This window comes from Sander vitreus, chromosome 15 (assembly GCF_031162955.1).
Source record: "Sander vitreus isolate 19-12246 chromosome 15, sanVit1, whole genome shotgun sequence".
In the NCBI taxonomy this organism is placed as follows: Eukaryota; Metazoa; Chordata; class Actinopteri; order Perciformes; family Percidae; genus Sander; species Sander vitreus.
In genome coordinates, this window is record NC_135869.1 from 20528601 (window position 1) to 20540784 (window position 12184).

Here is a 12184-nt window from a genome sequence, read left to right on the forward strand (position 1 = left end):
GCATTTGCCGTGAGGTCCCACAAGGCTTTGGGTCATATCCTGGAGTCTACAGTATATGCATTATTAACTTTTCTTGATCAAATCATTCACAAACAATTACTTTAATTGTATGTAGGTCTACAACACACTGCTTTGCTTGATAACATAATATACATAAGGTCACCCAAATTAAAGCTTCTAGAGAAACATAATCCACCACAGTGTTGCAGTAATTTAAGGCTGCTAAAGGTTTTTGGCATATCAGACTGCTATGATCAACAAGCAAGCATGAATGTTAGGACAAGATAAATGAAGACATTTTGGTATGTTATCTTAGGCACATCTACTTTTGGATGGCATGTCATTTCCTCTTGCAAAAGGGGAAGTTATTCCTGTTTGGTCCAATTCCTTTAAATGACCTGCACCAACAGTTTCGGTCAGCTGCCACATTTGTTAAGCCATTGCCAAGAACTTTGAGGTTGTTTTGACACAATTGCTTTGCCACCTTAGATCACTTTCCAAAATCATGGCCTTTCCCTCCTTCTATGATCTTGAGAAAATGATTCTTAATTGTAATACATGTTACTACTACTTTGATGATTGTGGATTGTCTTGTGGTGTGTTGTGTAGTGCAGTTGAAAGATCCTTCAAACAAAGACCTACTATACTAAACCAAGGAACAGCTCTTTGATAAATCACAAATCAAACATAGAATAACTATTAGTTATACTAATCAGGAATACTAATAATCAGTAAGAATCACTATCATTATTGTGATGGACAGGGAGTTTCAACTGAGCAACAAAAGGGCGTGTGCATTTGGGAGTGTCTGTGAACATATAAATTCTGCACATCAGAACAGTTTTGTTCCTGTAGTTTCCTACTCACTGTAAAATCATGGACATTCATAATTATCTTTTTTTCGTGGTTTTCTCTCTTTTCAATCCAGGTGAGTTACATTACTCTTCTACTTGTAGCCTATCAGTAAAATGTCAAGTTTAAGTGATAAAATAGCAATCAATTCAACATTAATGCATTGCTCTCCTTTTATTACAGTTTTCACAGATGAAGATTATGCACAAGTCACAGCATGTTGTACTTTCAAGGGTCCAGGTTTAAAAGACACAGAATATATCCTAGAGGGACGTTCTAACAAGAAATTAATAAAACAGTACAACAGCACAAGAGGCAACTGGATAGGATTCACAGCCTATTCAACTGAAATCCTAAAGACTTATAACGCAGACCCTTCTGACGCAATGGAGAGAGCATTTGAAAATAACATATTGTGTACTAACAACATAGAATATATCCAACAATTGGGTAAGAGCATTAATCAAATGTACAAAATGAATTTTTGAGGTGCTGTGGAGTGGACATGCACATACACTATTTTGACTTGTTAAAGCAGGAAAAGGCACAGGAGGAATGAATTACATTAATGATGGCTTTAATACTGTTCATGCTCACCCACTGACTTACTGGGACCCTCAATGGAATGGAGCCAATGTTAAATGTTATTTACACCTGTGTTTTTGCTGGTCCACAAGTCAAAATGTCATAAAAGGGTCTATTACATGTGAGGATTTGAGTATTCACAATACAATACATTACAATACTAACTGAATATTTTGCTCATAGACCCTATTGTTCATGTTCACAGTAAAACTGAATCAGAAATATACAATAATTTACAACATACTCATCTGTGATACATGACCCTATTTATATCCGACAAAAAAGATTCTATGCAGAAACAGAAAAGGTGTACTGATGTTTTTTTTGCTAGTAGAAAATATAAAACGCTGGGCGCCTGGCTAGCTCACCTGGTATATGATAGCCCATATGCAGAGGCTCAGTCCTCAATAAAAAAAAAATTAAAAAAAAATTATATATATAAAACGTTGATTTGCTATTTTCAGGTAATTTTACCTCTGTACCCACCATCAAGCTGAATTCAGTGAAACACCCGTCAATGCTTGTGTGCAGTGCCTATAACTTTTATCCAAAACAAATCCGACTGACGTGGTTGCGCAACGGGCAGGAAGTGACCTCATCGGTCAGTTTTTCTGAAGTGATGTCTGATGGGGACTTTTACTATCAGATTCATTCCTACCTAAACCCCATCCCGACTCCAGGAGAAAAAATTACCTGCATGGTGGAACACTTCACCCTCTCTAAACCAGCGCTTCAGGTCTGGGGTCAGTATGCCACTTTGATGCAAACTGCTAACTGCAGGCTAATAAAATGTAAGCTGTATAAATAAAAGTGTCTATTTTTCTAATTATTTTAGACCCCTCCCTTCCTGTGCCAGAACGGATTAAAATTGCCGTGGGACTGTCTGGTCTCATACTTGGTTTTGTCATGTTAAGCTCTGGATTCATCTACTACAAGAACAAGTCTAAAGCACACATCACTCTCTGTCAAGGTGAAGACATTAAATAAAAGATTTGATATAATATTATTAGTTGTTACTTAATTATATATTTACAACAGCAATACATAATTGTTCTTATGCTTTTTCTTTTTGCAGTTGTAACAGGAAGAGTTTTGGTTCCACTGGAGGACGTCCCTGAAGTTGAAGCAACTTAGCAGTCAGAGCAAACAGTAGTATTGTTGACACATTTCATCCAAGATGGTCTCAATATGAAACTTAGTGTGTGTCTCAAGTCATAGTCACTATTGGGTGATGGCTAGGGTGGTGTGTTGTGCTTTTCAGCTTGTGGATGAAAGCCACTGACTACTAAACTGCAGTTTGCAGATAAGCATTGTATGTTAGCGACAGGAAGTACTTTACTATAACTGTTGTCATTTAGTATGTGTAAAGCCTTTGGGGTTGGATGGTGTAAATTCTGCTTGCAGCCAGTGAAAGCAGCTAGAGTTAGCAATACTTGGAGATGCTTAAATCTACTTTATTATGTGAATGATTGGGTTGTTGCAGTGGTGTAGCGGGTATACTGTACTATATAAATATATGGACCAGAATGGACATATCAAAGTGGGGCATCTGGGTGTCCTCCCCCGGGGTAACTTTGAGTGTCAAAGACTTAATTTCCTATATTCTGATACACTTTAATGCACCAATTTACGGTGGAAATACATGTATTTAGCCTATCGAAAGAAAACACAGATGACAATTCAAAATATATCAAAAATATAATGGAAAGTATGTTGTTACATGTCATTGTGCATTTTTAAGTGGGTATATGGAAATCCTGGAGCTTTCTTAATGAGTATATTGCGTATACTTGCGTATCACGTAGACTACACCACTGGGTTGTTGATACTCAGAGAGAAAAGCTTCTGATGGGTTGGCTTTAATGACTCATGCCTGAGCATATGCTATGAGCTCCATGTCAGATTAGTTTTGGTAGGTGTTGTTAGATTTGGCCAATGGCCTCTGTTATGAGACCACCTTATAGACAGTCAACGTGGGGTAAAAACTAATTCTAAATCACACTGACAATTACTTTAATTCCAGCCCTATATGTAATGTAATGGTTTAGTCAATATTTCAGTTTTTCAGCTGTTTAACAAACACAAATTTCCGCATAAGCCAGACACTGTTGCAGGTTAAATATCAGTAGTTTGACCAGTCAGGTTGAATATGAGAATGGACAAGGAGGGCCAGTATATTCCAGTCTTTAGACAGTAAAGCTTCCAGCAAAAAAGGTTGGAAAGACGACAGTACTGTAGATGCTGGAAGGGGATATCAAGGATAAGGGTGAAAAAGTTACAGTGATGTGTAATTGAAAAACATTTCTAATTGCATGTGCTGTAGTTGGATAGTAAACTTAATGTAACAGAAATTGTAAAAGAAACCCCTTTTAACTGTATGAACACTAAAAAAATAAATAATTTGGTGAAATCTGTTTGTGTTGTGTCGAATTGGTGTTGAATGACAAGGATTTTTCAAGTCGGTCGAGTGGTCAGTTGGTCTACCTCTTTGGTGCTCAATGAAATATCTCCACAACTATTGGATGGTTGTGGTGCCCAGACGATTAATCACTTCCAAACAGCACTTTTGGACTGATGACAAAACTTACACTGATAATTCCGAATTCTGATTCTTCCACACCTCACAGTTTCTCTGCTCATCCCTCACCCTGTTTTTCCCAAGAACAGAAAAACCTTGTATTTGCAAATATGTAAGGTCCACAACCATCTTCTGTTTCTCCCACAGCACTGCCCTACTCCACAAACACTGCTCTTTGCCCAGTCCTAAGCCTCCCTGCCCTTATTGCACCTGTCACTGCTGGCATTATATCATGCCAAAACTGGGGTTTTTAACGAGCTTCTCTTTTTGCAGTTGCTTCTTCTTCTATGCTGATCATCTGCCTTGTCCTTAACCATCAACAGTAGGGATCCACAGCTTCCCCAAGTTACAGTAGGCTCCACCAAGGCAGAGGAAATATGAGTTAGTACAAAGTAGATGGAGAGGCTGATATTGTATGCAAGACCAAACCAGGATAGCACTTGTGGTCAATGGTTTTCTTTCTCCCTTGTTTTTTGTGCCCTTTTCTCTATAAATCTCAAAAGGGCTGTAAAAAAATACACTGTGCTCTCTCTATGCATAATAAATGGGTGGTTTTCCCCAAGCAACCTGAAATTCAAGTTGTACCAAAACAGAGAGGACAAAAGGCTTATGTAACAAGGGGAAAATCACCTGCTTCTTGTTAAAGGCTCAAGAAGAATTTACTAAAAATATTGTGTACTGCTGGTAGAGTAAATGATTCTTAAGTTGTAGTCGGCTGCACATCAGTACAGCTCCACAGTCTACAGTTGAAACGGTTTATGTATGTTATGTTGATGACACAGATGACATAAATTAAAAATCCGCAATGCTGCTAATGTATGTCACACCTCAGTATCCACCTGTGGGCTTTGCTTCTCCTTTGTTTTCCACAGGGGGGTTGATTGATCTCTCCCTGCTCCTGCTTTTTATTGACTTTAGCCTCTTTTACGCAGAGTTACCACAATACTGTTGTAAAGAAGATCCTCCATTGCGCTGGCTTTGCTTTTTTTACACGGAACCTAAAACATACCGATATTCCAGAAGTAAAAGAGGCGTGACGTGTAACTTAACAGCGTTGGCGTCTGGTGTGTGTGTGTGTGTGTGTGTGTGTGTGTGTGTATGTAGTCCCGCCTTGCTAGCTGTCCCTTTTACACAGACATTAATATGGCTTTGTTACTACCTCTGCTGCTGGCTTAATGGCAGAACAACTCTTTCCCCACATTCCGTGTTCGTGCCTTTTATACAGAACCGCAACATTCCCGCTTTGAACAGGCTGTGTCAAAGGGACTTTTGAATTAAGTTTTGCAGGGAGCGTGATTAAACAGAGTCTGGATGGCAAAGTGACATTTATATTCACATTTCTTCTCAATTTAATTGCTCTATTCAGTATGTGAGTTGACTCACAACATGTTGCAGACACCCTGGACATCACATCAGTTCCAAAAACTGTGCGTGTACCTGTAATCAATCAAGATTCTACTCCATACCTGCAAATCTCCAGGCCTAAGAGCTGAACCTGGGGTGACAGCGCCCCCTCTCTGTGGAACTCACTCCCTAACCAAATCAAAAATGAACCCACACTGTCAACATTCAAAAAGGCCCTCAAAACCAACCTCTTTAAACTTACCTTCCCCAGCTAACCCCCCTCTTGCAATCTTTTTTATTGTCGTTATTAAATGTCTACGTTTTTATTTGTATTCTATATAGTCCCTGTAAAGGGCTTTGAGGACTTTTGATATATTTAATAATTATAAATTTGGCAACATTCATTAATTCGAGTTGTGACTCACGGCACGCCTCTTGATCTCTGCTTGTGTCTCTGACTCTTCTCTCATACTAGTTCACTTTGTGTAACCTCGGCGTCTTCAGAGTTTTTGGGATGTGGGAATCTCATCCTTTTCTCAATAAATCATCCCATCTTTCAGTCCTTCTCATCAGTAAAGGCTGATTTATACTTCTGCGTGAAAATCTATGCCGTTGCTACGCACGTAGGTACGTGAAGACACAAACCTACGCCGGACCCTACGCCGTAGCCTGACGTTGATGGTAAGCAGGTATAATGTTTACCATGTTTACCATTTAGCATGTTAGCATTCTAACAGCGCTAAACATAGTTTTGTACAGCTGAGGCTCATGGGAATGTCATTATTTTTGCAGGTTTTTAGTCATAAACCTAAGTGCTGGACACAATTTTACCTTATGATGGTGCTATATAAAAAGTCAGTGATGACCAGTCATTACAATTGATCCGTTTGAGGACATGAGTCTCTATACCAAATGTCATGGCAGTCCATCCAATAGTTGTTAAGATATTTAACTCAAAAGCACAAAAAGGAAGTGAGAAAAACTAGAAAGATGGAAAGAGTTAGTAAGCAAAGGAATGTCGGCAGAGAAAAGGAGAAAGTGACATGCATCATATAAATGGGAAGAGGAACAGGAGTACGTAGTGGGGAGGGCAAGAGAGAGACAGCTGCCTCAATCAAGTCCTGTTATGTAACGTTAATGTTAGTTTCCTAAACATTTCTTTTGCAGCACTGCCCTCTTATTTCTCTCTTATTCCTGCTCAGCATCTTTACCTCTATTTGACACTCAACCTTAGTCCAATCGTCTCCCCACCCTTTTTTTCCTCCTGCTGCTTGTATGCATATGAACGCATCATTTCAGTAGGCCACCCAGTGTGCTGCCAGGCAGGGAGTAAAGATGATGCATAAGGGAGTGATCCGTAGTGAGTTGTCTTGACGTTATGTAATGTTTGGTTCAATGACCTCAGACACTGCAGAGATGCAGGATGAGAACACGGGTGGGGAGGAAGACAGCGAGAAAGGGGTAGCGAGGGAAACACGACAGGAGAGTGCTCCCTCCCACCTGCAACGATCAGTATTAATAAATTACGCCCCTCCACACATCTTTGACATAGTTTACAGTGTGTAATGCAGTGTTTTGCTCCTGGCAAGTGGATTTACTGTAAGAATACCTATCTGTGAGTTTCAGGGCTGGTTATTTCCACTTTAATTAATTTATGTAGTTGAACACTACATTTTATTTGTTGCCACTAGTAAAGTGCAAGTAAATGACACCCAGTGATGCTCATTTAAGCAAAACTAATGCAATTAAATTCACCTCCATTGTAGTGAGGTGTAGGCAGAAATCCTATAACCTGGTTACATAAAACAAACATCTGTATACATTTCTAATATTGTTGCTGTGCATCAAACAAGTGATATTTCATTTTACTCCCTCCCTTCAATTGTCCCGTAAAGAAGCACAACAAATGATTAACATCCATGGGTCTACCTCGGTACATCTTGTGTAAGAGCTGTAGCATTTTTGTTTCTAATATTACAAAATACAAAATCCTGCAACCTTTGAGTGTACAGAGAGTCTAGAAAATACCCATCAGTTTAGGTTAACTAAAGGGAGCAAGCAAACACAAGGCATACACTGGTAGAATCTGAACCTCCTGTTCCTCCTGAAGAAACACTGACACTCCCTTATCTTGCTCTCAGACCTGTCACGCTTCATTGCTCTTGGCTGCTGCACTGAGTCAAGCCATGTAATTAGGAAAGGCAATGTGTGGCACAGCATAGTGTTGAGCTACCACCAATACATGGCTTCCCCGAGCCAGCTGCCATCCTTGGCATCCTCTTACACTGCGTATGTGACCAACTGCCATGGCATGTGAATTTATCAAACCTATTATCGGGAGTTAACGCTCACCTTCATGTTCTGCTGTATCAGCGTGAGTGGAGAAAATGCACTCACTCTAAACAGCATGCCCCCATTTCTGCTGAAACAGCAACGTGTGTGTGTGTGTGTGTGTGTGTGTGTGTGTGTGTGTGTGGGCTTGTTTAACTATATTCGTGGGGTCCAAAAACCGGGAGTCCAGTATACTTGTGGGGTCCCGACAGCTTTGCGGGGCCAAAATGCTGGACACTCACGACACTTGTCCCTACAGAGCGCAGAGGCATTAATTACTCTGTCTGTGGTTACATTTTAATTACACGTTAGCATTGTGCCCAGTATTGTCTTATGTGAAGTGTGCGTGTGCGTGTGTGTGTGTGTGTGTGTGTGTGTGTGTGTGTGTGCGTGTGTATTGTGCATGTGTGTGTGTCTCTCTCTCTGTGACTGATTGTCTTGATAAAGTTCAGCTGGTGATATTAGCAGTGTGTTATGTGTGTGTTAAAACAGGAATATTTAAACTCAGCTGAAACATCAGTCGTTGCAGAGCTCAAGTTCTGTGCCTTAACAAGATCAGCGGTCTTCCCTTTATATCTCTGTTGTCTTGTTTTGTGGACTGGTAGCTGGAGAGGTACCCCTGGGTCGGCCAAGGTGGCACCTAATCCCCAACTGCTTGGGGCACCTTTAACGGCAGCTCCCTTACTGTGACATCTCTCCATCTGTGCATGTATAGGTCTTGAGCATGTGTGTGTATTTCACGCTTGTGTGTAATGTGTGTAACTAACAACAGAGTAAAAAAAATTGAATTTCCCCTTGCAGGATTAATAAAGTATGTTTTCTTCTTTTCATGTTCCTTTGGTTCTGTGGTCCATGTAAAATGCAAAGACAGCCTGGTTATGATTTCATTGCGTTGATATTATCAACTTTATTTTGAAATGTAACTGTAACTTCCATCAGTTGGACAAGAGCAGCATTGTCATATTATTACCTGCCACAAATGAAGCATAGCGTAAGTTCAGGCAGGTCACGGAGTCAAGCTCGGCTATTATTTCAGCTCATAGCTGACAGTTCCTAATTAAGCACAATGTAGTGTTGCAGTACTGTATTTTACCACATGACCTGGATGGTGTGTTGTGTGCTTTATCTGCTGGAAGATTTTGAGTCTGTTTGTTGCAGTGGAATTCATAAACATGGGCTGTACACATGCAGGTCCATGTGTAATATGTCAGCTGATGTCACATCCAGTGTGAGTGTAGATTATGGTGATTATGGTTAGATTACTGCCCGTAGTGTACTGCGGAGTTCTTCCTAATTTTTTGTGTAATGTTTTTGTCTATGGTGTAAGAGCCCAGTACACACCGATACATACATGTAACATGCTTAACAAGATCCCGAACAAGATGTGAGTGTACATAACTTTGTTTTAAGCTTACATGGGGATTTTATTTTAGGATTCATTTGCAGCTGCAGTGTTATTCACTCCTCTTATTTAATGTATTTGTGGTCCACATTTAGAAATATGTTTGTCAGCATATGGTTTGATAAATTAGGATCAACCTTTGCCAATGTAAACAAATATGTCCGTTAACATTTTGGAAATTTTCATTTGGCCACTGTCTGTGAGCATCTGCTGTGAGAGGCAGGCTGTTCATATGTATCTCTGTGCGCCCTCTGATGTCCAAATGGTTCATCCACCATATGGGCAGATGAGATAAAACAATATGGATGGATTTCAAAAAGATATATCTTTGTGAAATACACTGCTAAGGAACACTAAGAACGCTTCACATATAAATGATCGGGCCAATAATTGTGACACTAGTGGAGGACTTTATTGATCCCCTTTGTGTGAGTACTGTGTTTGATTAAGGATGATCTGCCAATGCAGATAGACACAAATACAGATCTCATTCTCACCCTCTTTGTTGTTCACACACACACACACACACACACACACACACACACACACACACAAATGCACAAGCTGTTTATCTCAACAGAAGCACAGTCATCACAGAAGCACAGTTTATCCAATGATTATTATTAAGGTTTATTTAGATAGGAACAGATACAAAAAAACAAGCTGTGACAGTCATCTGATGTATGTATCATAGTGTTTTTAGCCGAAGCTAATTCACGACACTTGTCCCTACAGAGCGCAGAGGCATTAATTACTCTGTCTGTGGTTCAATTTTAATTACACGTTAGCATTGTGTCCAGTATTGTCTTATGTGACGTGTGTGTGTGTGTGTGTGTGTGTGTGTGTGTGTGTGTGTGTGTGTGTGTGTGTGTGTGTGTGTGTGTGTGTGTGTGTGTGTGTGTGTGTGTGTGTGTGTGTCTCTCTCTCTGTGACTGATTATCTTGATAAAGTTCAGCTGGTGATATTTGCAGTGTGTTATGTGTGTGTTAAAACAGGAATATTTAAACTCAGCTGAAACATCAGTCGTTGCAGAGCTCAAGTTCTGCCCAGTAAGTAACACTTAAAAGGAATTTGCCTTGGTGGGTGGTGCATACATAAACATGAACATATTAAAAGGAAATAAACAATACATACAAAAACAAATATGTACAATATGACTGTTTAAACAATAAGAGAAAAAAGGCTGTCGGGATTCTTATTTTACACTCACACTAACACACTCCTTGGCTAGAGCACAATTACCACAGCTCTCCACCACCTGCTGTTAAAACAGAGAAGCAGAAAGAGACACAGTTTGATCACAATATTGGCTATATGCTTTCATCTTGGTATAGTATTTTACTTTATATATATGCATAGTAAGCCATGCAACCAGCATGTTTCTTAAATGCACTGTAGTTTTTTTTTGTTGCATTTATTGGGAAAATCACTCTCAATTTACGAAGACCAGGATGTGTGTCATTAATTCCTATGTGTGCGGGACTATGTTTAAATGTATCCACATTGCTGCTATACCTTGAACTGATAGTGTCATGTGATATTGTTACATTTGTATCATCTGCTTGTTAAAGCAAAAGTTCGACATTTTGGGAAATTCACTTATTTGCTTACTGGCAGAGCGTAAAGGTGGAATTATGCTTCTCCGGGCTGCACTGGGGTCCCATGAATACGTTCACAAATGGCGGTTTGTTTTATACTTGTATGTAGTAAGTGTGTTTGTAATCATTTTCGTTTTTGACCCACATAGTGACAGACGTTAAATCAACCAAACAACTTGCGTGACAGCGCAGTTGATTTTGAGATTTAGAAGTTGTACATGTCAGCTGCTCCTCTGCGAGCCTCTGTGACCATGGTTAACCATAACACCCTTCAATGCGTAGGTTTCTTCAGGGAGGCATAATTCCAGAATCAGGTGAGAAAATGAATATGATTCTCACATTTGTCCATTTAATATATGGTTACAGCCAGCAGCTGCTTAGTTTAGCTTAGCATAAATACAGGGATACAGCTAGCCAGGCTCTGTCCAAACTAAGGTGAGAAAATCTGCCTACCAGCACCTCTAAAACACACAAATTAACACGTTACATCTCCTTTGTTTAATTCCTACAAAAACCAAAGTGTAAAAATGACAATCCACTATTTGAAGTGGGATATATGCGAGAGTTCTTGGCTTGGAGCAGTAACAGTGAATTGTCATTTTTGTCCTCCGGTTTTTGTAGAAGATTAAACAGATAAAGTTAAATCCTAAAAGCTATACTCGAGCCTACGATACAGCATCTTTTCTACTTGCTGTCAGCCTTTGATCCTGCCCAAGGGCCCTACTGTCTTTAGAGAGAAATAGAAAGAGATAATGAGAGATTATTTATAGCCACTTCTCCCTCCTAGCCATTAGAGCAATATTTCCAAACAATGAAAACACCCTTTCATTCATCAGCAAGAGCAATCAGATAGACAGCACACAGGGACTAAATACAATGGCAGGTAGAAAAAACATAACAGCTGGCTTCTTTACACAATAGGTCTGAGCCCTGAATGAGCCAAGGGAAACATGAAAGATGGTACTTAATGTTAATACGCTGTTCCTAGCCATCAGTGTGATCCAAGTATCAGAGGTCCCCTCAAGTGGGCATTCTGCCTTGATGCTTTTTTTCATCTAGCAGGTAGATTTATCTGTGCCGTTCCTCTCATCTTTGTTTTGCCCAAACAGGAATTTCTGAAAATGTAATTATTGATCAGTATGACAACCTCCTCCTTCTTCTGTTAGCTGTCTGAAGGCCATGAACTCCCTCACTCTCTAACTCTCTCGCCCCAATGACCCCGTTTCCACCTGGTATTAAAATCCAATCTGAGTGATCTGATCACAAGTGGACAGCTCTAAGGTTCGTTCAGACTGCAGGCAAAAGTGACCCAAATTTTCATGACAGTGTAAACAGCCCAAGTCACATGGCATCCAATCTTTTCCAGTTCTGATTTGGGCCACTTTCATATGTGGTCCAAATCTGTTACAGGTTGGATATTTTAAAAATGCGACCTGAGTCTGGACAGTCAGTTCGGAATTCATGCTACTCTGACATCTAGAGCGACCATCATCG

At 39.9% G+C, this 12184-nt stretch overlaps 2 protein-coding genes across 2 annotated transcripts in view; both read left to right on the forward strand.

The window, feature by feature from the left end:
- LOC144530469 (cytoplasmic phosphatidylinositol transfer protein 1-like) overlaps positions 1-12184 on the forward strand; it is a 57378-nt gene that overhangs the window by 26066 nt on the left and 19128 nt on the right. The gene's annotated exons all lie outside the window — the stretch shown is intronic.
- LOC144529933 (class II histocompatibility antigen, B-L beta chain-like) lies at positions 820-3851 on the forward strand. The gene is made up of 5 exons (XM_078269303.1): positions 820-928; positions 1036-1302; positions 1902-2180; positions 2273-2407; positions 2513-3851. The coding sequence occupies exons 1-5, from the start codon at positions 877-879 to the stop codon at positions 2569-2571; spliced, it is 792 nt and encodes a 263-aa protein (XP_078125429.1). The 5' UTR covers positions 820-876; the 3' UTR covers positions 2572-3851.